Consider the following 25852-nt stretch of genomic DNA (forward strand, 5'->3'; position numbering starts at 1 on the left):
AATTGCATAAAGCTGGGGATTAGAAATAAAAAAACAAACAAACTGGAGTTGGCACGGTCAGGAGAAGGAAGATTCAAGAGCAAATTACAGAAGGAGAATCTCAAAACTTGAAATTAAGTGGCGATAACTGTGAGGAATAAATCAAAGATAACTGATATTTTAAATCTGGCTGAAGAGTAAATGTTTCTAACAAAAATATGGACTTCAGAACAATCTTATTGTCAAGAGAGATAGGATGAGCTAGAAAAAAAAATGGTCTGAATCATATACCAAAAAGTAAAAATATCACAAATATATGTTAAGCATTTTCTTTGAAAAGCAGAACGGAAGTTTAAGGGGCTATCTTGAGTGTCAGTTGTTTAATCTGTTTTTCAATATGCTGAAAACATTAAATCTACATCCATCCTACTACTATTTTACTGTAAAGTCAAATTACCGTCTTTGACTATACGTTTGGTGTAATTAAATAAATGAAACTTACCTTACCGAGCTGTAGATCTGATTTGTTTGAAAAATCACTGTAAAAAAGGTTTTGTCAAAGTTAAAAAGGCAATTAAAATGTCAGTAGAATGTATTTCATAAAAGCCATTTTATATAAGGTAAAACATATTTGGGTCACTAAGTCTATATTCAATATGCTACGAAAAACTGAAATGTGACAGTACTACTCTGAATCCTTTGCAACTTCAGCCATAATAAACAGCAACAATAACAGAATCTAAGCTGTATCACTCATGCAGCAGGAGGTGCCAGGCAATTTAGAATGAATGGTTCTGCCATAAGACTAATTTTTTCCATGCCATATAAAGCCAAAATTAATTTAAACATGAACCAACCACCTGGAAGACTATAAAGAAATATTTTATAATAAAATAAAACTTTCAAAAAGATTGCAAACAAGGAATACATTATTTGCATATATAAAATAACTCATTTTAGCTCATTTAAGTTTGGTATTTTCTTCAGCAATATATTTAAATATGTTTAGTTTTACTCATCATAGACTCAATAAATAAAATTTCTAATATGTCTATATCCTAAAGATTTCTGAAATGGTATGCTGCATCAATATTGTATTCTTAAATGACTACTTCTAATTTTAGTTCCCTTTCTATATAATTTAAGCAGATACTATTTATAAAAGTAAATAAGTACCTGTGTTTTCAAATCGAAAGTTACATTATCTGAAAGTATGTTTAAAACTAACCTTAAAACTATGTAAAATAATTTAGTTGTATGTGTCAGGAAAATATTCATTTCTAAAGTTTAAGAGCATACCTGTCAATCAAAGACTCCTTTGATTTTCTTGCAGACTGTATGCTGTCCTTTGGCTGGTATCGCTTATTAATTTGGTTTATCAAAGATTCTGCTGCATCAGTAAATCCTTTCCCTTTCGATTTTTCTCTCTGAAATAATTTATAAGTTACTTAAAAACTCTACCAGTTAACCTTCAAAGTAAAAAAAAAAAAAGGCTGAAAAAATTTAAGAAAAATCTGGTTCATTAAATAACTACAAAGAGGAATAAAAGGGGTCAGAAATTTATTGTTTTAAAAAAGAAATTATTTAATAAATTTTGGCTTTGTTAGGCACTAAAACAACCTAGGATAAAGTCTTTTAACATATAGAACTGTGCAGAGTGCTTGGTAGTAGTTAAAAAAATTTTTCTATCCATGGGGGGAAAATTGTAAAAAACTGAAAGAAACCAAAGTTGGTTCTTTGAAATTGTCAATAAAATTGATAAGCCTCTGGCCAAATAAGAAAAAAAGAGAAAAAAGACAGAATTTACTAATATCAGAAATGAGAGGCAATCACATGGATAATAAATCACAAGGCTAATAAAAAAGTATTATGAACAACTCTATGTTAATGGATTTGATAACCAAAACTGACCAATTCCTTGAAAGATAAGTTTTACCAAAACTCACACAGAGAGAAATAAATTACCTGAATAGGCCTAATCTATTAAAGAAAGTGAATCAATAATTAATACCTGCCAAAGTAGAGAGCAACAGGCCAATGGGTTCACCTTTGGGTTTTACTGAACATTTAAGGAAGAATCATATAATTTTTCACAACCTTTCAGAAGATAGAAGCAGAGGGAGTACTTCTTAGCTCACTGTATGAAACCAATATACCCTAGTACCAAAATCAAAGAACTTACAAGAAAGGAAAACTACAGGCTAGCATCTTTTATAAACGTAGGTACAAAAAGCCTCAACAAAAAGTTTAGCAAATTGAATCCAACAATGTAGAAAAAGAATTATGTACCACAACCAAGTGGACTTAATTTCAGGTATGTGATGTTGATTCAACATTTGAAAATCAACTAATATAAGCCATGCTAAGTAAGAAACATAATAAGATCATATCAATAGATGTGCAAAAGCATTTGACAAAATCCAATATCCACTCACAATAACAATTCTCAGTAAACTAGGAATGGAGGGGAATGTCTTCAACTTGATAAAGAATATCTAAAAAAAATTATGGCTAACATTACAACTTAAAGAAGAGAAACTAGATATTTTCCCACTGATAAGAGAAACAAGGAAAGCTCGCTGCTGTCACCACTCCTATTAAACAAGGAAAGCTCTCTGCTGTCACTAGAAGTCTTACAAAATGCCCTAAAACAAGAAATGGAAATATACTACATACATACTGGGAAAAAAGAAATAAAACTGTCTTTGTTCACAGATGATATCACTGTCTATGTAGAAAACCTAAAAAAATCAAAAAAAATTCTTGAAGCTAAAAAAATATATATAGCACAACAGAAAGATACAAGGTTTGTAAACAAAATCACTTTCTTATAAACCACTAATGAACAAATGGAATGTGAAATTACATTTTGCTTACATCAGGTCCCCCAAAATGAGATATTTAAGTGTAAATCTAACAAAGCATATAATAGATCTACATAAGGCAAATATGACTGATGAAAAAAATCAAAGACTATCTACAACAACAGAGAACAGATACATGTATAACTGAACCACTTTGCTGTACACTTGAAACTATACAACATCATTAATCAACTATATGCCAAAATAAAATAAAATTTTTAAATAAATAAATGGAGATATTCCATGTTCACAGATAAGGAGCTCAATGTTGTCAAGATGTCAATTCTTTCCAGCTTGATCTATAAATTCAATGTAATCTCAATCAAAGTTCTAGCAAGTTATTTTTTGGTTACTGACAAAATGATTCTAAAATTGACGTGGAGAAGCAAAAGACCCTGAGTGGCCAACAGAATATTAATAGAGAAGTTTGAGGACTGACCCTACTTTAAGACTTAATGAAAAGATACAATGATCAAAACAGTGTGGTACTGGTGAAGGAATAGAGAAATACAATAATGGAACAAAACAGAGAGCCCAGAAAGAGAGCCACATAAATACAATTAGCTGACCTCTGACAAAGGAACAAAGGTAGGAGAAAAGTTAGCCCTTTTCAACAAATGGTGCTGGAACATCACCATGACAAAAAAAAACTAGACACAGATCTTATACCCTTCATGAAAATTAACTCAAAATGGATAATAGACCTAAATGTAAAGTGCAAACTGTAAAAATCCTAGGAGATAAACACAGAAGAAAATCTAGGTGACCTTGGGTTTTGCAATGCTTTTTTATTTGCTAAGCCAAAAGCATAATCCATGAAAGAAAAAACTGTTAAGTAGGACTTCATTAAAATTAAAAATTTCTGCTCTGCAAAAGACACTGTTTAGAGAATGAAGACAGGCCACAGACTGGAAGCAAATATTTGTAAAATATATATCTGATAAAGAACGGATATCTTAAATACACAAAGAACTATTAAAACTCAACAATTAGGAAACCCAATTAATAACTGGGCAAAAGATCTGAGGAGACAACTCACCAAACAAGATATAAGTATGGTAAATAGATACAAAAGATGCTCAACATCACCTGTCATTAGGGAATTGCAAATTAAAACTAATACCATCAAGCACCCATAAGAATGGCTAAAATCCAAAACACTGACAATACCCAGTAGCAAGGATGTAGATCAACAGGAACTTTGATTCGTTGCTGCTGAAATGCAAAAACAGTACAGCCACTTTTTCCGTTTTTGGAAGAAAGGCAGTTTCTTATAAAACTAAACATACTCTTACCATATGACCCAGCAATCATGCTTCTTGGTATTTTCCCAAATGAGTTGAAAGTTTATGTCCACACAAAACCTGCACATGAATGTTTATAGAAGCATTATTCTTAAGTGTCAAAACATGGAAAGAACCAAGATGTCCTTCAATAGATGAATAGATAAACAAAATCTTGGTATGTCCATATAAAGGATTCATCATTAACAACAACAAAAAAGCTGTCAAACCATGAAAACATAGGGAGGAATATTCAATGCATATTGCTAAGTGAAAGAAGCCCAATATGACTTCATATGATTCAGTATGTAGCCTAAATATATAGGCTACATACTATATGATTCCGACTCGATGGTATTCTGGAAAAGGCAAAATTATGGAGACAGTAACAAGATCAGTTTTTGTCTGGAGTTCTATTGGGGAGAGAAGAAACAGGGGAGAGATGGACCATGAGAATTTTAGGCAATGAGACTATTATTATGCATGATACTCTAAGGGTCAATATCTGTTGTTATACATCTGTCAAGACACATGGAAGCTACAAAGAGTTAACTATAAGGTAAACTATATACTTGAGTTAATAATGTATCAATATTGGCTCATCATCTGTAACAAATCTGTAACACTAATCTGTTACTGATAGGGAAAACTGGGGTGGAGTGATGGAGTAATATGGACTCTGTATAGCTGTATCTCTGAAACGGCTCTAAAAATTATATTAATTTTTTAATGTAAAGACTACAAAGTAAGAATTATTGTCTGCATAATTTTAGATAATTTGGTTAAAAGAAAGTCTGGATGAGACTCTAAAAAGACATGAGTTCTCTTGCTTTTAGTTTTACTTTTTTTCCTGGGAATCAGGCATACGGGTTTTTTTAATTGTGGTAAAATATTTTGCCAAGAGAACGCACTGGACATTGCAAACACCCTCTTCCAACAACACAAAAGAAGACTCTACATATGGACATCACCAGATGGTCAATACCAAAATCATACTGATTATATTCTTTGTGGCCAAAGATGGAGAAGCTCTATACAGTCAGCAAAAACAAGACTGGGAGCTGACTGTGGCTCAGATCATGAACTCCTTATTGCAACATTCAGACTTAAATTGAAGAAAGTAGGGAAAACCACTAGAAATCAAATCTCTTATGACTATACAGTGGAAATGAGAAATAGATTCAAGGGATTAGATGCGACAGACAGAGTGCCTGAAGAACTATGGACTCAGGTTCATGACACTGTACAGGAGGCATCCCCAAGAAAAAGAAATGCAAAAAGGCAAAATGGTTGTCTGAGGAGGTCTTACAAACAGCTATGAAAAGAAGAGAAGTGAAAGACAAAGGAGAAAAGGAAAGATATACCCATTTGAATGCAGAGTTCCAAAGAATAGCAAGGAGAGATAAGAAAGCCTTCCTCAGTGACCAATGCAAATAAATAGAGGAAAACAATAGAAAGGGAAAGACTAGAGATCTCTTCAAGAAAATTAGAGATACAAAGGGAATATTTCATGTAAAGATGGGCTCAACAAAGGACAGAAATGGTATAGATGTAACAGAAGCAGGAGATAGTAAGAACAGGTGGCAAGAATACACAGAAGAACTGTACAAAAAAGATCTTCACGACCCAGATAATCACAATGGTGTGATCACTCACCTAGAGCCAGACATCCTGGAATGTGAAGTCAAGTGGGCCTTAGAAAGCATCATTACGAACAAAGCTAGTGGAGGTGATGGAGTTCTAGTTAAGCTATTTCAAATTCTGAAAGATGATGCTGTGAAAGTGCTGCACTCAATATGCCAGCAAATTTGGAAAACTCAGCAGTGGCCACAGGACTGGAAAAGGTCAGTTTTCAATCCAATTCCAAAGAAAGGCAATGCCAAAGAATGCTCAAACTACTGCTCAATTGCACTCATCTCACATGCTAGCAAAGTAATGCTCAAAACTCTACAAGCCAGGCTTCAATAGTATGTGAACCATGAACTTCCAGATGTTCAAGCTGGATTTAGAAAAGGCAGAGGAACGAGAGATCAAATTTCCAACATCTGTTTAATCACTGAAAAAGCAAAAGAGTTCCAGAAAAACATCTACTTCTGCTTTATCAACTATGCCAAAGCCTTTGACTGTGTGGATCACAACAAACTGTGGAAAATTCTTCAAGAGATGGGAATACCAGACCACCTGACCTGCATTCTGAGAAATCTGTATGCAGGTCAAGAAGCAACAGTTAGAACTGGACATGGAACAACAGACTGGTTCCAAATTGGGAAAGGAATACGTCAAGGCTGTATATTGTCACCCTGCTTATTTAACTTATATGCAGAGTACATCATGAGAAACGCTGGGCTAGATGAAGCACAAGCTGGAATCAAGATTTCTGGGAGAAATATCAATAACCTCAGATATGCAGATGACATCACCCTTATGGTAGAAAGTGAATACAAACTAAAGAGCCTTTTGATGAAAGTGAAAGAGGAGAGTGAAAAATTTGGCTTAAAGCTCAACATTCAGAAAACTAAGATCATGGCATCTGGTCCCCTCACTTCACAGCAAATAGATGGGGAAACAGTGAAAACAGTGACCAAATTTATTTTTTTGGGCTCCAACATCACTGCAGATGGTGACCACAGCCATGAAATTGAAAGATGCTTGCTTCTTGGAATAAAAGTTATGACCAACTTAGACAGCTTATTAAAAAGCAGAGACATTACCTTGCCCACAAAGGCCTGCCTAGTCAAAGCTATAGTTTTTCCAGTAGTCACATATGTATGTGAGAATTGGACTATAAAGAAAGCTGAGCGCTGAAGAATTGATGCTTTTGAATTGTGGTGGTGGATAAGACTCTTGAGAGTCCCTTGGACAGCAAGGAGATCCAACCAGTCAGTCCTAAAGGAAATCATCCCTGAATATTCATTGGAAGGACTGACACTGAAACTGGAACTCCAATACTTTGGCCACCTGATGCAAAGAACTGACTCATTTGTAAAGACCCTGATGCTGGGAAAGATTTAAGGCAGGAGGAGAAGGGGACAACAGAGGATGAGATGGTTGGATGGCATCACCGATTCAATGGACATGGGTTTGGGTGGACTCCGGGAGTTGGTGACGGACAGGGAGGCCTAGTATGTTGCAATCCATGGGGTCGCAAAGAGTTGGACACAACTGAGTGACTGAACTGAACAAATATAGCACAACATAAAATATACTATCACTTTTTAAGTTCATATGTTTTTATATATAGTAAATAATAAGTTATTACTACCTCTTCTTGAGATTACCAGAATAAAGACAAGGTGTACTCACCTTGATAAAAATGTGGCAAAAACAAACCTCCCCTAAAAGAGTGTATTAAGAACTCTGACATAATTGGAGTCAATGCGGGAAATCTGTACTGCTGAACTATAGAGGTTCTATTTCTCTGGGCTTATCCAGTGAAAGACAGGATCAGACAGATGACTATCTTGGAGGACAGCAGCAGAAACTCTAGCATAGTAATAAAGAGAGTGCACTATGAAGGAGTGAAAAGAACTTCTGAAAACAAGAAGTTGATTTTTTAAAAAATCAAGAGCACAGCTTAGAAAAGATGATCAAGTTTTGGTGCTTCCAGCAAAAAAATAATCACTAGATCAGAAAAATTCTGTGGAGTGATTCTAAATTCCAATGAAAACAGTTTAAAATTGAAGGACAGATCAACACTCAGACAACAAAAACCTTACTTCCACTGGGTCTGAAGAAACTAAAGAGCAGCTAAGACTAGAAAGAAGAGCATACTGATAAGAAAAAAATAACCGAAAGTATTTGGTTAAAAAAGAAAGCAGCTAAAATAGCTAGAAAACTTGATTTGCAGGTTGAAAACAAAATAAAGAGTAGTCTGGTCAAGACAGTCGCTCAGTCGTGTCCAACTCTTTGCGACCCCATGAATGGCAGTACGCCAGGCCTCCCTGTCCATCACCAACTCCCAGAGTTCACTCAGACTCATGTCCATCGAGTCAGTGATGCCATCCAGCCATCTCATCCTCTGTCGTCCCCTTCTCCTCCTGCCCCCAATCCCTCCCAGCATCAGGGTCTTTTCCAATGAGTCAACTCTTCGCATGAGGTGGCCAAAGTACTGGAGTTTCAGCCTTAGCATCATTCCTTCCAAAGAAATCCAAGGGCCGATCTCCTTCAGAATGGACTGGTTGGATCTCCTTGCAGTCCAAGGGACTCTCAAGAGTCTTCTCCAACACCACAGTTCAAAAGCATCAATTCTTCGGCGCTCAGCCTTCTTCACAGTCCAACTCTCACATCCATACATGACCACAGGAAAAACCACAGCCTTGACTAGACGAACCTTTGTTGGCAAAGTAATGTCTCCGCTTTTGAATATGCTATCTAGGTTGGTCATAACTTTCCTTCCAAGGAGTAAGCGTCTTTTAATTTCATGGCTGCAGTCACCATCTGCAGTGATTTTGGAGCCCAGAAAAATAAAGTCTGACACTGTTTCCACTGTTTCCCCATTTATTTCCCATGAAGTGATGGGTTTGGATGCCATGATCTTCATTTTCTGAATGTTGAGCTTTAAGCCAACTTTTTCACTCTCCACTTTCACTCATCAAGAGGCTTTTTAGTTCCTCTTCACTTTCTGCCATAAAGGTGGTGTCATCTGCATATCTGAGGTTATTGATATTTCTCCCGGCAATCTTGATTCCAGCTTGTGTTTCTTCCAGTCCACCGTTTCTCATGATGTACTCTGCATATAAATTAAATAAGCAGGGTGACAATATACAGCCTTGACATACTCCTTTTCCTATTTGGAACCAGTCTGTTGTTCCATGTCCAGTTCTAACTGTTGCTTCCTGACCTGCATACAAATTTCTCAAGAGGCAGATGACGTGGTCTGGTATTCCCATCTCTTTCAGACAAATTAAATAATATCTAATTATATAAAACTGCAAAATTAGCTATTAAATATTTCACTTGTACACTAAAATCCTCCAATATACAAAACATTTTACACTGACTCTAGAAATCTGGCTACCCAGGTATTAGTAATACTCTGGAAGATAAATGAAGGCCTATAGATCCTGGATCTTTTAAGGCACAGTGAAGAAAAGGATTGCATTATTGCCAGTGGAAATGTATTCTCATTAGAAAATTTTCTTTAATCTGCATCTTGGTAGCAATGACCAAAGAAAAGATTTATGGTAACTGCAACAAAAAGGAAACTTTCAGTCTCAAAATATGGTGTATACTAGCTAAAACTGTTCTGGAGATGTTCTACAGACAGTGAATCTGAAGAAAAGGAGGCTCCAATGAGGACGAACAACATGTTTCCTCCACCCCATTTACATCCTTTCTTGAAAAACCTTGTCAAACTTATAGGCAAAATCCAAGAAATGTTTCAGACACTACTATGTGCAAAGCTGTGCTAGGCCATACAGGAAAACGAATGTTGAACAAAACAGTCTCTATACTTTAGTAGGTTAAAACAGGGGGAAAAACCACATAGCCATTTATTGAAAAGAAAGATAAGCACATAAGAGAGCCACAGACAGTTCTATACCATATTCAAAAGAATCTGGGGGACAGAGTGGGGAGACCCAACAAGAGGAGACAAGGAACTGCAGGGCTCATACATGCTGTACCTATTTACATGCCTGCTATGCACTAGTGGGCACATGAGTTCTATCACTATGGGACTGGGGAGAGGTCAGAAAGGAGTTCAGGAGCACTCATTCTCAGAGTCTAAGCTTGAATTAAGGAACAGGGTATTACCTTCTTGGCTACCAGTGGGGAGAGGGAAGAGGAGAGGGGTAAGATAGGGGTATGGGATTAAGAGATACAAACTACTAAGTATAAAATAGATGTGCAACAAGGGTAAATCACACAGCACAGAGAAACATAGCTGTTGTTTTGTAATAACTTTAGAAGGAATATAAGCTATAAAAATATTGAATCATTATATTACACACCTGAAACTGATGTAATACTATATAAATCAACTACAGTTCAATTAAGAAAAGCACAGGGGAATTATAAACATTAAATTTGTAGCTATTAATCAAGCTTCTTTCACTTTATGTTATTAAGGAGGCATATTATAGGTATGCAGAAATAAAACACACTGAAAACTCACCGTGTTTTTTTGTTTCAGATCCCAGGAATTAAACTCAGATGTCAATCTTCTCCCTGATTTTCGACGACTTTTTGCATTTTTTTGAGAAGGGCTTTGATCACAAGTATCAGTATTCACATCTTTTGACAACACGTATTTCTTCTTGTAGATCACAGATTCTTCAACTGTCTTATTTAGGAGAACTGATTTAAAAGTAGTTTCAGATTCGATACACCAATCACTCTGCTTGGTATTCTCAATACTTTTCTCCTCCGAATGTGTAGACTGACCTGGTTGTTGTCTGCTTCGGTGGCAGTCATCTGCTTCTGCTTTATCTGTTCTGTTATGCTGCATTATCTCCTTCCTATACTGTACCTTTTCTGTTTCCTCAGAATTATCATCAGATACTGAAGAGGATGACTTTTGTTTAGGAAGTTTTTGGTTGATAACAATATCTAGTGGGAAAAATGAGAAATTAGTCCTTATTAAATTTATAAATTGATCATATATAAAATTTATTAAAACCAAAATATTTGTAAAGACAGTTCAAGAAATAAGTATTTCCTGAATATTTTATATACAGCAAAAACTGTTTCACCTTGATTAAATGTGTCTCTCGGTGAAGTACTTGCTCTTTGGTTATTACACAGTTTAATATTTGTTACAGGTGTCCAACATGCCCATTTGGAGTGCATCTTATCTCCACAGGTACTGTCTAAAACATCAAGTAACCTGAAAAATAATTCATTTGCTCATTATGAAACATCAGCCTATGACTCTGGTATAAGGTCTTGACTTTTTCTTAGTCAATGTTTATTGATAGAAATTTGTTAAAGTATGAAAAAATTTTCATAAGTCACGATGAAAATTAAAACTTACTATATAATTTATTAAAGAATATTATTTTTAAAATTCCATTATTGCTTCTATTTTGAGATCTGCCTAAATACATCTCAGGTATCTTCATGGGTATTTAAACTTGGTTAAATTTCTTCTTATTCATGCTTTATTATTTTAAAGCTTTTATTCATTTTAAGTCTCTCAATTTGAAGAGTTATATCAGTTGATACAGAAAAAACATACAAGCTATTCGCCACTGTACTATCATAATACTTGAAAGATGAATAGTTCTATAACCAATACTACAGTCTAAGAACATAAAGGCCTCTTCCTTTAAATTTGTTTATCAGTTGCTAAGTCATGTCTGACTCTTTGCAACCCCATGGACTGCAGCATGCCAGGTTTCTCTGTCCTTCATCATCTCCCTGAGCTTGTTTAAACTCATGTCCATTGAGTTAGTGATGCCATTCAACCATCTCATCCTCTGTTATCCCATTCTCCTCTTTCCCCTCAATCTTTCTCAGCATCAGGGTCTTTTCCAATGAGTTAGCTCTTAGTGTCAATGGCCAAAGTATTGGAGCTTCAGCTTCAGCCTCAGTCCTTCCAAAGAATACTCAGGGTTGATTTTCTTTAGGATTGACTCATTTGATCTCCTTGCTGTCCAAGGGACTCTCTAGAGTCTTCTCCAGCACCACAGTTTGAAAACATCAACTCTTCGGTGTGCAGCCTTCTTTATGGACCAGCTCTCACATCCATACGTGACTACTGGAAAAACCACAGCTTTGACAATATGGACCTTTGTGGGCAAAGTGATGTCTCTGCTTTTTAATATGCTGTCTAGGTCTGTCATAGCTATTCTTTCAAGGCACAAGCATCTTTTAATTTTATGGCTGTAGTCACTATCTGCACTGATTTTGGAGGCCAAGAAAACAAAATCTGACAGTTTGCACTTTTTCTCCATCTATTTCCCATGAAGTGATAGGACCAGATGCCATGATCTTTTAAATTTGTTACATTCATCTAAATAGAGTAACATTATTATAGGCTAAATGACTAGATGGATATTCTCATACTTACACAGGTTTATCTATTCTTCCTGCTGCCTGTGAATCGAGAACAATTTCCTGGAGTTCACCTAAATGAAACAAAAATTATGGTATCCTCATTTTTTCATACAGTTGGTAGGGTTAAATGAAAGCTAGTGTAGAATTTGATCAAAGTTCGTATATTGGGATGGAGAGATTGGTTGATCTCATCTTCCCACTCCCAGACCCAAACTTCTTGGGAACAAAGGCTGTTATTATACTTCCTCATAATTTCTAAGTTCTCTGCATAGAGCTGAATGTATTCATTATAAATCTTTTTCAAATAAATGAAACTCAGTGAAGTTAATCTACAGAAATATATATATGTGTGTATATATATGTGTGTGTATGTGTGTGTGTGTGCATATATATATATATATTAGAAAGAATGACAAAAACTGAACGAAAAAGTACTTACTAAAATTTTGGTTTGCGATTTCAGTGTCCTTATTTTCTGTCTTTTCTACAACTTTAGCAGTTTTGATAGGCTATAAACAGGAGAAATTTTAATATAAATTTGAATTAAGGCATTATATGAAAATGACTGTTACAAGTTAGGAGTATTAAAGTTTAAAACTTTAAAATTTTGCCTTATGATTAAAAGTTGGATAGCAGTTCTATTTCTTTCATAAAATGCCCATTCTAGAATACTCCCTTATCCTAAAACACAAGAAAGTAACTTTTATTGCAGATTAGGAGGCATTACAGCCTACACATTTTCTGATCTCAGCCATAGCTAGAAAAATAATGTAATTTTTCTCTCTGAGAATTTCTGGAACCTCCATGCCATGTGATCTATTGCTCTTAATCTCATAGGCTGCATCTATTCTGTCTTTTCTCAATATACATATGAACTGAAGTGTCAAATGATCTTGTAAAGTTTTGGCCACTGCACAGGTAACTTCTTGATGACAGCAAGCTTCTTTCTTTTCACAGCCACATATACACACTTGTTCAGATAAAATAAAAATATGCCATGACTATCAGACAAATATACTCCCTAGCTAAGATATTCTGCCTCATCCTATCTTCTCTAATCTAGCCAATGGTTATCCACACTGGGAGAGGAACAGTATAAAAGTGTACAGGTGTGTTCCATCCTTATCTTTTTGCCACATAACCATTACATTTTTTTTTACATCCACCATCTTTTTTTTTCCAACTGTAACACCAAGACTGCTAAACTTTACTTGAGGAAATTATACTTATTACTGAACTAATGCCATGATAAGATTTATAGTCTTTAATGTGAACTGGGCCCTCAACACTGCCTAACACTTGTACTTATTCTTAGCCCTCTCCACTATCCCTCAGCGCTTATTCCAAATCTTCATGTGTCCCTGAGCCCTCTGCATCAAGAGAAGCTCAACATCCTCACACTTCAGAGAAAACAAAAACTTTGAGCTGTTCATCTATAAACTTATCTGTATCTCTTGATTACCTATTTCTCCAAGATACAACTTTCTCTTATCCATTCCCTGCTCTGTCCCACTTCTTCAACTACCTGGAAAGAATGTGCTCCTCGATATCCATCTGACTAATAACATTTACTGACTCCAAAAATCAACTCACTCTCCATCTCCTAAAAGAGCATCTCCTGATCTTTATCTTCCTCTCCAGCTCTGGGATTAGAGAGAGTTGTCTGCCCTCTGTGCTGTGCTAAGTCACTTTAGTCATGTCCAACTGTTTGTGACCCCATGGACCATAGCCCACCAGGCTCCTCTGTCCTTGAGATTCTTCAGGCAAGGAGACTGGAGTGGGTTACCATGCCCTTCTCCAGGGGATCTTCCCAACCCAGGGATTGAACCCAGTCTCCTGCATTGCAGGTGGATCCTTTATCACTATTGCCATCTGGGAAGCCCATCTGCCTCTCTATTAGGCTTTTACTGCATCCTGTATGTATATCTGAGAACACATACAACAGAATACAAGAATGATGGCAAGTTCATTTCTCTTACTGAACATATAAATCAAGAGTTGAATAAGTATTTCTAAATTTTATTGTTAGCACAGTGAGTGATAAGACCTTACTTTTAAGGACAAAAAATGATATGTAAAACAATTTTGAAAGCAATACTTTTAAAAAAAGTAAGAAACTCACTGCTTAAGAAAAGTAAGACCCTGTTTGCAAAAGAAGTTAGTTCAATAGTATTTCTACAATAATGTGATAAAAACTTAATATTTAAAAATGCTTTCAAAGTAAAGTTACTTTGTCTGTATTATCTCTTCTCTTTTTTTCTTCAGATGGTCTAGATTTAAGTGATACAGCATAATCCACTCCTTGTTCCGATGTTTTAGAAACACCAGGTTTTTCTGTAGAACTCGTCATTTGCAGTGGTGGTTTAATTCTTCTTTTTTGTGGTGCTGCTAGAATGGAGGACAAAGGACTTATATTTGCCGGATTTTAAAACTGTATGTTGCTATCACTGAGATACTTTTTGCTGAAGAGAGTTAAAAAGGGGGGGTCTTCTAGGATGGGTCCCAGGTTTCTGATTTAAATGAGTAACTCAATATGGATTCCATTTACCAAGGTAAGAAATGGAGAGAAACTGGCAGGGAGGGTGGAAAGATGAATTTATTTTGTATTTGTTAAGTCTGAGAAGTGTGTGAAACATTAATTTCCCAGTAGGCAAGCATATTTTGGGAATGGAAGGTCACTATTGAATTGTCATAAAGATGAAATAATGCTGTGTTTACAGCAACTAGTATATAGCATTATTTCTGAACTTTTATTTAGCTCTTAGTATGTACCAGGTACTGTCTAAATGTTGCACAATACTACTTATTTAACGAATAATTATTTAATCCTTTAAAGACTTTGATGAGGTTAGACACTGTAGTCCCATTTCATAGAAAGGAAACTGGTTCTAAACTTAGCTATGGAGTACACACCTGGAAGTAGGCAAACAAGCTCAAGCAGCCTGATTAATTTAACGTTTTATCCACTATGTTATGCTGAGTCCTGCTTAAATAATAATAAGCTCTTAATACAGGATATTAATATTTTAAAAAATATTTATATAGATACCCATTAAATCTCTCACACATTTGATATTTTTTGACACAAGACATCTGTAGTTCATATTCCATCAATTTTTCTATCTGAAAATTATCCTCTAGGTAAATTAGGTCCAGAATATTCATAAATTTTAAAAATGCCTGCTTTAAATAATACTTGTTAGAAATCTTTTAAGATTATAAAACTTACATGTATTGACTAAAAGTATTGGACTTCTCACAGTGTATCTATCTGCACCAGGAACAATCATTGATGCTTCAGACATTTTTCTTTTGCTAGGAGTAATTATCTAAAACCATGAGGAAAAAACCACAGTAAATACACATTCTCTCTTGAAATTAAATATCCTACAATTTTATTCATAACATTTTACCTTGACTACACACAAGAGATGTATTTTATAAATAATATGATATTCAAATATTTCTGCATTTGGTCTGATTTGAAGGATTTTATCCTAATATTAATAGTCAAAATGAGAATATTGTTTTAAAGAATATCCAGACTTAGAAATACAGTAACTTTATATGTTTGCTAAAAATATTTTATTGATACTCAGTTTATCTAGTTAACCACTGGCTCACAGTTTCCTATTCTATTTTATAAGGACAATGTTTGGAACACATATTTATATATAAACTTGTTTGTGAAAGCTTTCATAATGTTAAACATTCTTCAAAATTCTGTGAAGACTAAATTGCCTTTAAAGTAAAAAGCAGCTAAAAAAAAAACAGGTTAAAAAAAAAAAAAAAAAACAACCAGGAATTTAGAGATTCAGTGGCACACAAGCTAGTGTTCCAAAAAGGTTTGCATTTTCTAACTTTAGCCTAGAATGACTGATAAGAACAATAGAAGTAGATAAGCAGAGGTGGGACTACAAGGGATTGGCATTCCAGAGGATGCCATACAAAGGAGTACTGAAGACAAACTGTAAAAAGGCAGAAGATAGTTATTTTTAAAAGGCACAGGAAAAAATATTGATGGGATTTTGAGTAGGTATGTATATGGGGCATGGAGGAAAGGTTTGGAAGGATAGGAGAAAAGTGAATTTTAAGATTAACCAGAAATAAGCTACAGAACCAGCAGATCTGTCTTAAAGAAATTACAGTTCCTAGTGTTTATATATATGGAGAAGGCAATGGCACCCCACTCCAGTACTCTTGCCTGGAATGGAGGAGTCTGGTGGGCTGTAGTCCATGGGGTAGCTAGAGTCGGACACGACTGAGCGACTTCACTTTCACTTTTCACTTTCATGCATTGGAGAAGGAAATGGCAACCCACTCCAGTGTTCTTGCCTGGAGAAACCCAGGGATGGGGAAGCCTGGTAGGCTGCCATCTATGGGGTAGCACAGGGTCGGACACAACTGAAGCGACTTAGCAGCAGCAGCAGCAGTGTTATATATAATGAATGGGATCCCAAAAGTTACTTATTTATATAAATGCTTCAAACGGCTAATCCTTATTGAAAACATAGTAGGTATTTAACAATAGTGCAATGTTTTTCAAACTTTAGTGTGCTTAAGATCTTTTCCAGACTTTGTGTTATGATTCAATAGGTTTAAGGTGGAGAGTCTAAGAATCTGCATTTTTAATAAGTACTCAAGTTATGATTCTGATAAAAGACCCCCAAAAAGGCTTTATAATCTAATCACCTGATGGAACTATAGTTGACAAAATGGTATTTTTAATTTAATGAAGGACACAGACAAAAGGGGTAAATAGTGAGTAACAATGTATGGAAGAGCCTGTGAGAGTTACAAGCAACTCAATGAGAGATTAGTAAAAACAATTAATCAGTAAAAGCTTCATCAAGAAAGTAAAAATGAACAAAGATTTACAAGTTTAAGTACACTTTAGACAAGAAGAGGTAAAAACAGCATGAATGAAGGTACAGAGGCAAGAATGAGTGTGACAAAAAAGACAGAGTAAAGCAACTGACCATTCTAAAGTGGAGGGTATTTTGAAAGAGTAAAATTAAGTTACAGAAGATCTTCAAACTAAATCAAAATTTAGATATAATGGGATAAACACAGAGATCACAAGGCTTTCTGGGCAGAAGAATGCTACTAGGATATTGGTATGAGAAAAATCAGTTGTATACCTCACAGGGCGGCTCACAGGATGGACCAATAATGTCAAAGACACTACTAGGTACACTAAAATGAGAACAGTGAAGAGAATGAGGAGGAAACCATGTGAGAAATATTACGAAAGAATAATCACTAGCACCTTGGTTCTAGGTATAGGACGAGAGGAGGCTGGAATCAAGGACATCATCAGAAAAAATAACAGCAATCTTACTGAAGCATGGAGGCAGATGCAAATTTGAGGCAAAAGATAGAGTTTAGGGAAGGGTTGAGAAATGGTTCTATCAAACATGGCCTAGAGGAGATCCTTTATGAAGGAGGAGGAGGAAAAAGAACCTAATATTTTGCTTTTTCCTCATGCAGATAAACTGAACATTACATTATAAATTTGTATTCTACATTAAAGCCAAGTGCAAAGATAGGACAGAAAGGGTAAATGCAAAAAGTAGTACTTTCCTATCTAACTCTAATTTGAAACTTACATGGATATAGTATACTCTGTCCTAAATCCCTAACCCTTGCCTATAAACACCGTGTGCTGAAACACTATCTTTTGTTTGTATTTGTAAAAGGAAGGGGAAATATTCTAAAATGTTACTGACATTTGCATTCTAGATACATTTTTCTATAACAATGATTTGCCTATGCTGCTTTATAAATGATGGTTTTGACACCATATATACCTCAGGCTGGCTATTTTTTCTATCCCCTTGATTACTATTTTTGATATATTTTGGAGGTTTAGTAAATTCCTCTTGGAGGTTAGCTGTGTCTTTCAAACTAATATGTTCTTCTTCAACTGGTGAGAGTTGACTTTCTGGGACTAGAATCTGTTGGAGAATAAGGAAAAACTGTTTAAAAGTGCAAACCATAGGAAGTCCTCAAAAATGACTGGATGTCTTCATAAAGCACTCATTCATCTCACACTCATAAAGGTTAGTTCTTTTTGTCTTATATCTATGTACTATTACAATTTTCAGTCCTACAAAGTGACCCAACAAAAAGCATCCACTTTTTCAAATGTTAATAGACATAAAAGAGGCTTTGGCATTAGTGGCAGAACATATATTTCTGATTTTTAAAGTTACCAAGACTGGTATTAATGAATAACAATCTACCTTCTGTACTGAAATAAATTATTATTAATAACATGTTTACAAAGGTGAAGTCACTCAGTCGTGTCCGACTCTTTGTGACCCCATGGACTATAGCCTATCAGGCTCCTCCATCCATGGGATTTTCCAGGCAAGAGTGCTGGAGTGGATTGCCATTTCCTTCTCCACTTTCACTTTCTTTACAAAGTCACATATACCTTGTTGGGGCACTGAGAGAATTTATTTATTCTCCAAGACAAACTTATAACTGTGCTATTATTATTTAGGGTTAAACTTAGACCAGTGATAGAAATCAAGTAAGTGAGACACATACCTGTGATCCACTTGCATCAAAAAGAATATGCACAGATGTTTTGGCAACAGATATACCTTGTTTTCTGGTAAATTCCTAAAATTAAATTAATTCAATGGGGTGTCATTTTCTCCCAGTTCTTTCCATTTTTAATGCCAATATTTCCTATACTTGCTTCTTTCCAAATCACCAAATTATCTTAAATCAATTTTAAATACATATAAATACTCTTCTCAGGGCACTTCAACGACTCCCTAACTACAGTCTTAGCCTACAATTTTGGTAAAGGTTCCTCACAAGCATATTATCTGCTATTTTTCACCATAAATCTTTTCCATGTTCTAGACTGAATGTGTCTCCTCACAATTCACACGTTGAAACCTTGTCCCCAAGAATGGTATTAGGAGGGCAGGCCTTTGGGTCATGCTTAGGTCATAAGGGCAGAACCTTTATGAAGGGGATTACTACCCTTATAAAAAAGACCTCAGAGAACTCCCTCACCATGTATGGACACAGTGAAAAGACTGCCACTGATAAACCAGAAAATGGACCCTCCCCATACACTGAATCTGCTGGCACCCTGATCTGACTTCTGGCCTCCAGAACTATGAGAAATAAATGTTTCTTATTTAAGACACCAAACCACAGTATTTTTGTTACAGTAGCCTGAACAAACTAAGACAGGCATCACCCAAACATGTCAACTGAACATCTCCCTAAATATAACATGAATTGTTATCTTGATTCCTAAACAAATCCGACTCATTATGTTTTCCACAATCCTGGAAAACATCTTATCTAAATTTCATTAATTTCAAAGGCCATTTCAAGGTCCAACTCCATAGCCTTTCCTTCAGATCTGACTCTTAATGAGCATTCTCTTTCTTCAACTTCTATACATCATTTTCTATATGCCACTTACTTCTTCTGAGACATATTCTATAATTCTCACAATGTTTAGTACCTTAAAAACAAGGCTTTGTCTCATTTCAGTTTTTAAATGCCTGGAAGGAATTCATCATTAAATGTTTTGAGTAGCTGCTGCTAATTTTGTCATCTGAGATTCATTCTAATAGATATCTGAAAGGGTACGGCTGATAATATGATGGTTATTCCACAACACAAATTTAAAGAACTAAAAATCTATATTTTTACAATTTAAGAATTGTAGAGGAAAAAAAAAATCACTGAAACTTACAGTCCTAAGTAACTGAAAGTTCCCAGAATTATGAAAATATTTAAAAGTTTAACTTACCTTATATTTACTTACACCAAAAATTTTTTGTGCCACATTAGTGATTTCTAATGATGCATCAAAATACAAAAGCAATTCTTTCCCTTCTCTTTTACTAATTTTTACTATATTTTTCAGAATTACAGTCAGTAGCTTCTTCGATTCTCTCACTGTACACAAATAAATCACACTGATTAGTTTATATTCATTTCTATGATACCACTCTATAGGTATATTATAAATAAGAAAAGCATGCAGCATACCAATTAAAATGAACTGAAACAAAATTAACTTTTAGGATTTAACAGTATTGAGTCAATTCTGGTACTAACTACTTACAGAAACAAAAATTGTCCATGGAGTCTTTTATATATTCCTGTAAATTGAACAAAGGGTTTAACAACACCCTGTGGAGCTGCTACTTCACCATTCCCCTAGTCTTCAACTGTAGATATTCTTTTTCTCTAGAACCATTGCTTTCAGTCCAATCCCAAAGGGCAACGCCAAAGAATGTTCAAACTACCTCACAATTGCACTCATTTCACACGCTAGAAAGGTAATGCTCAAAATCCTGCAAACTAGGCTTCAACAGTACATGAACTGAGAACTTTCAGATGTCCAGCTGGATTTAGAAAAGGCAGAGGAACCAGAGATCGAATTGCCAACATCCTCTGGATCATAGGAAAAGCAAGAGAATTCCAGAAAAACATTTACTTCTGCTTCATTGACTATGGTATAACCTTTGACTGTGTGGATCACAACAAACTGTCGAAAATTCTTAAAGAAATGGGAATACCAGACCACCTTTATCTGCTTCCTGAGAAATCTGTATGCAGGTCAAGAAGCAACAGTTAGAACCAGATATGGAACTGACTGGTTCCAAATAGGAAAAGGAGTGTGTCAAGGCTGTATATTGTCACTCTGCTTATTTAACTTACATGCAGAGTACATTATGCAAAATGCTGGGCTGGATGAAGCACAAGCTGGAATCAAGATTGCTGGGAGAAATACCAATAACCTCAGATATGCAGATGACACCACCCTTCTGGCAGAAAGTGAAGAGGAACTAAAGAAAGAGCATCTTGATGAAGGTGAAAGCAGAGTGAAAAGGCTGGCTTAAAACTCATTAAAAAAAACTAAGATCATGGCATCCAATCCCATCACTTCATGATAAACAAATGGGGAAACAATGGAAACAGTGACAGACTATTTTCTTGGGCTCCAAAATCACTGCTGACAGTGACTGCAGCCATGAAATTAAAAGATGCTTCCTCCTTGGAAAAAAAAAAAAACTATGACCAACCTAGACAGCATATTAAAAAGTAGAGACATCAGTTTGCCGACAAAGGTTTGTACAGTCAAAGCTATGGTTTTTCCAGTAGTCATGTACAGATGTTAAGAGTTGGACCATAAAGAAGGCTGAGTACTTAAGAATTGATAATTTAGAACTGCGATGTTGGAGAAGACTCTTGAGAGTCCCTTGGACTGCAAGGAGATCCAACCAGTCAATCCTAAAAGAAATCAACCCTGAATATTCTTTGGAAGGACCGATGCTGAAGCTCCAATACCTTGGCCACCTGATGTGAAGAGCTAACTCACTGGCAAAGACCCTGATGCTGGAAAAGATTGAAGGCAGGAGAAGGGGGTGACAGAAGATGAGATGGTTGGATAGCATCACCTACTCAATGGACATGACTTTGAGCAAGCTGTGGGAGATGGTGAAGTACAGGGAAGCCTGGTGTGCTGCAGTCCATGGGGTTGCAAAGAGTCAGATATGACTGAGCCACTAAAATGAATTGAACTGACTGCTTGATATCCAGAATCCATCTGTGCCAGTTATGTAGAAACTCAGATCGTGCTTGTTTCATACAGGTAGACAACATCACCACTTTAATATAAACGACAGTAAAAGATACAAATGAATAATCAGATGAACAGAGAGAGTGCAAGGTCTTGAAGAGTCCTGAGCACAAGCCATACTTTCCTTGTGTGTGTGCCATAAAGGGTTAGTTTAAGGGCTGAAGCATGTATGTATGTATGTTGGTGTTTTCATGCAATAGAGTCATGTCCGACTCTCTTGCAACCCTATGGATGGTAGCCTGCCAGGCTCCTCTGTCCATGGGATTTCTTAGGCAAGAGGACTAGCATGAGTTGCCATTTCCTTCTCCAGGGGATCTTCCTGAATAGGGATCGAACCTGTGTCTCCTGCAATGGCAGGTAGATTCTTCACTGAGCCACCAGGGAAGCAGAAAACATGGACAAAAGCAGAAGTATTAAGTCACTGAGTCGTGTCCCGCTCTTTGTGACCCCATGGACTTACCAGGCTCCTCTGTCCATGGAATTCTCTAGGCCAGAATATTGGAACGGGTAACCATTCCCTTCTCCAGGGGATCTTGCTGACCCAGGGATTGAACCCAGGTCTCCTGGATTGCAGATAGATTCTTTACTGTCTGAGCTACCAGGGAAGCCCATGGAAGTGTATATAATGATATTAATAGTAAGAGTTAATTGTCATCTTGACATCTTAAATTTCAGTGGAAATGTTGGTAGAGTGGGATGTAAAACAGGATGTAGAAAAAAACAGAAATGAAAAGCAAGAGAAGGAAAGATTTAGTAAAAACTATTTTCTCAAAATTGTCTATGAATGGAAAAGTAATGAGACAGAAGACGACACAGGATTCAAGTAGACTCTTTTTTTAAAATATAAATTTATTTATTTTAATTGGAGGTTAATTACTTTACAATATTGTATTGGTTTTCATGTAGACTTTTTTAAGATACAGTGACAAATGTACCATAAAAAAATATGATGTTAAAACTACAGAAGACATTATGTTAAGTGAAATAAGCCAGTCACAAAAAGACATACTGTATGATTCCACTTAAAATAGTCAATTTCATAAAAACACAAAGTAGAATGGTGGTTACAGGGACTGAAATGGGAAAGGAGAACTGTTTAATGGCTATAGAGTTTCAACTGCTCAAGATAAGAAGAGTTCTAAAGATTTGTTTCACGATAATGTGAATGTACTTAACACTACTGAACTACACACTTAAAAATGCTTAAGATGGTAAATTTTATGTTGTGTGATTTTTACTACAATTAAAAAAATAAGAGAAATTGGCTGAGGATGTATATGGAAACTTTCTAAACTAGTTTGGAAAGTTTTTTATAATCTAAAACTATTCTAAAACTAAGAATTTATCTTTAAAAAAGACCTAAATCAAACTTTCAGAGATGAAAACCATAATGCCTTTTTGTAAACATTATACAGAGTAGAATTAGACAGTTAGACACTGCAGAAAAATATTAATTAGCACAATAAAACAGCAAATTTTTCCTGAATGGAAAAAAGAGTGGAAATAAAAGCCTGGGGTTTGGAGGGACAGCCCAAAGAATCAGTGAGCTATGGGAGAACTTTATGTAGTTTAGTCTGTGTGTAGTCAGAGCCTTCAAAGGAGAGGAGAAAAAGGAGCAGAAAAAAATAATGTGAAGAGCAATGGATAAAAACTTCAGAAGCAAGGAAGCTCAATGAACTCACAGAATGAACAATGTGAAGAAAATTACACTAAAGCACTATAATCAAATGTTTATAACTACTAATAAAGAGAAAATCTTAAAAGCAGCCAGGGGAAAAAAGACTTTTAACAAAAAAGAACAAACATGAAAATGACAGACTTCTCACCAGACACAATGCAAGCCAAGAGACAGGAGAATAACATCTTTAAAGTAAACTGAAACAAAAACAATAGGCAATCTAGATTCTGTACAAGTATCAAAAATACTTCTCAGCACTTTCCTGGTGGCCCAATGGTTAAGAATCCACCTGCATCTTCATAGGCGAACTCTATCCAACATTTAGAGAAGAGCTAACATCTATCCTGCTCAAACTGTCTGAAAAAATTTCAGAGGGAGGAAAACTCCCAAATTCATTCTGTGAAGCTACCATCACCCTGATACCAAAATCAGATAAAATTACCACAAAAAATGCAAATTATAGGCCAATATCGCTAATCAACACAGATGCAAAAATCCTGAAATTTCTACCAAACAGAACCCAACAACACATTAAATCCAACAATACACTGTGATCAAGTGGAGTTTATCCCAGCGATATAAGGATTCTTCAATGAACAAATCAATTAATGTGATATACCATATTAATAAATGGAAAGATAAAAATCACATGATCATCTCAGTAGAAGCAAAGAAAGCTTCTGACACCCATTTGTGATTAAAAAAAAAAAACAAAAAACACAACTCTCCAGAAAATCAGCATAGAAGGAACCTACCTCAATATAATAAAGGCCATTTACAACCCACAGCAAACATTATTCTCAATGGTGAAAAACTGAAAGCATTTCCTCTAAGATCAGGAATAAGACAAGGGTGCCCAGTCTCACCACTACTATTCAATGTAGCTTTGGAAGTCCCAGCCACAGCAATCAGAGAAGAAAAATAAACAGAAGGAATCTAGATTGGAAAAGAAGTAAAAGTCTGTTTACAGATGACATACTATACACAGAAAACCCTAAAAATGCCACCAAAAATTACTAGAGCTAATCAATGAATTTAGTAAAGTTGCAAGATATAAAATAAATACATAGAAATCCCTTGCATCCCTATACACTAACAGTGAAAATCAGAGAGAGAAATGAAGGACACAGACCCATTCACCATTGCAACAAATAATAAAATACCTAGGAATAAATCTACTTAAAGAGACAAAAGGCCTGTATATAGAAAACTATAAGACACTGATGAAAGAAATCAAAGATAACACAGATGGAGAGATATACTATGTCCTTGGATTGGAAGAATCAATACTGTCAAAATGAATATACTATCCAAAGCAATCTACAGATTCACTGCAATCCCTATCAAATTACCTATGGCATTTTTCACAGAACTAAAACCAAAAATTTCACAATTTGTATTGAAATATAAAAGACCCCAAAGAGACGGAGCTAGATTAATCAAAATCAACCTCCCTGACTTCAGACTATACTACAAAGATACAGTCATCAAGACAATATGGTATTGGCACAAAAACAGAAATACAGACAAATGGAACAAGACAAAGCCCAGAAGTAAACTCACACATATATGGGCACCTCATTTTGACAAAAGAAGCAAGAATATACAATGGAGAAAGACAGTTTCTTCAATAAGTGGTGATGGGAAAACTGGACAGTTACATGTAAAAGGATGAAATTAGAACACTTTCTAACATCGTTGTTCTTGTTTAGTTGCTAAGTCATGTCTGACTAGTGATTCCATGGGACTGCAGCCCACCAGGCTCCTCTGTCCATGGGATTTCACAAGTAAAATGGATTAAAGACTTAAATGCAAACCCAGAAACTATTAAACTTTTAGAGGAAAACACAGGCCGTACAATAACTGACATAAATCACAGCAAGATTCTCTGACATCCCTCCTAGATTAATGGAAATAAAGCCAAAAATAAACAAATGGGACCTAATAAAATTTAAAAAGCTTTTGCACAGCAAAGGACACTATAAACAAAATGAAAAGACAACTCTCAAATGGAGATAATAATTACAAAAGCAGCAACTGACAAAGGATTAATCTCCAAAATATATAAGCAGCACATACAGCTCAATATCAGAAAAGCAAACAACCCAATAAAAAAAAAAAAAAAACAAAGAAAACAGATATTTCTCCAAAGAATACATAGAGATAACCAATAAACACATGAAAAGATGTTCAATATTGGTCATTATTAGAGAAATGCAAATCAAAACTACAATGAGGTATCACTTCACACCAGTCAGGATGGCCATCATCAAAAAATTTACAAACAATAAATGCTGGACTGTTGGTGGTGGGAATGTAAACTGATATAGCCATTACAGAGAACATTTTGAGGATTCCTTAAATAACTAGAAATAAATATACCATGAAAAAGTGAAAGTGTTAGTTGCTCACCCACGTCCAA

General features: G+C 35.5%; 1 protein-coding gene across 15 annotated transcripts in view; it reads right to left on the minus strand.

Moving 5' to 3' along the window:
• Positions 1-25852, minus strand: part of SYCP2 (synaptonemal complex protein 2) — an 80446-nt gene that overhangs the window by 20258 nt on the left and 34336 nt on the right. For 12 of the 15 annotated variants that reach the window (XM_044927819.1, XM_044927815.1, XM_044927817.1 and 9 more), the window contains 11 exons: positions 19914-20062; positions 18680-18754; positions 17935-18081; positions 15354-15453; positions 14355-14512; positions 12564-12633; positions 12138-12195; positions 10819-10952; positions 10242-10675; positions 1279-1406; positions 482-518 (listed from right to left, as the gene is read on the minus strand). In XM_044927819.1, the coding sequence (XP_044783754.1) occupies positions 482-518; positions 1279-1406; positions 10242-10675; positions 10819-10952; positions 12138-12195; positions 12564-12633; positions 14355-14512; positions 15354-15453; positions 17935-18081; positions 18680-18754; positions 19914-20062 (1490 nt within the window). The remainder of the gene's footprint in view (positions 1-481; positions 519-1278; positions 1407-10241; positions 10676-10818; positions 10953-12137; positions 12196-12563; positions 12634-14354; positions 14513-15353; positions 15454-17934; positions 18082-18679; positions 18755-19913; positions 20063-25852) is intronic. The other 3 variants (XM_044927816.1, XM_044927822.1, XM_044927821.1) reach the window with 3 other exon arrangements.

This window comes from Bubalus bubalis, chromosome 14 (assembly GCF_019923935.1).
Source record: "Bubalus bubalis isolate 160015118507 breed Murrah chromosome 14, NDDB_SH_1, whole genome shotgun sequence".
NCBI classification, from domain to species: domain Eukaryota; kingdom Metazoa; phylum Chordata; class Mammalia; order Artiodactyla; family Bovidae; genus Bubalus; species Bubalus bubalis.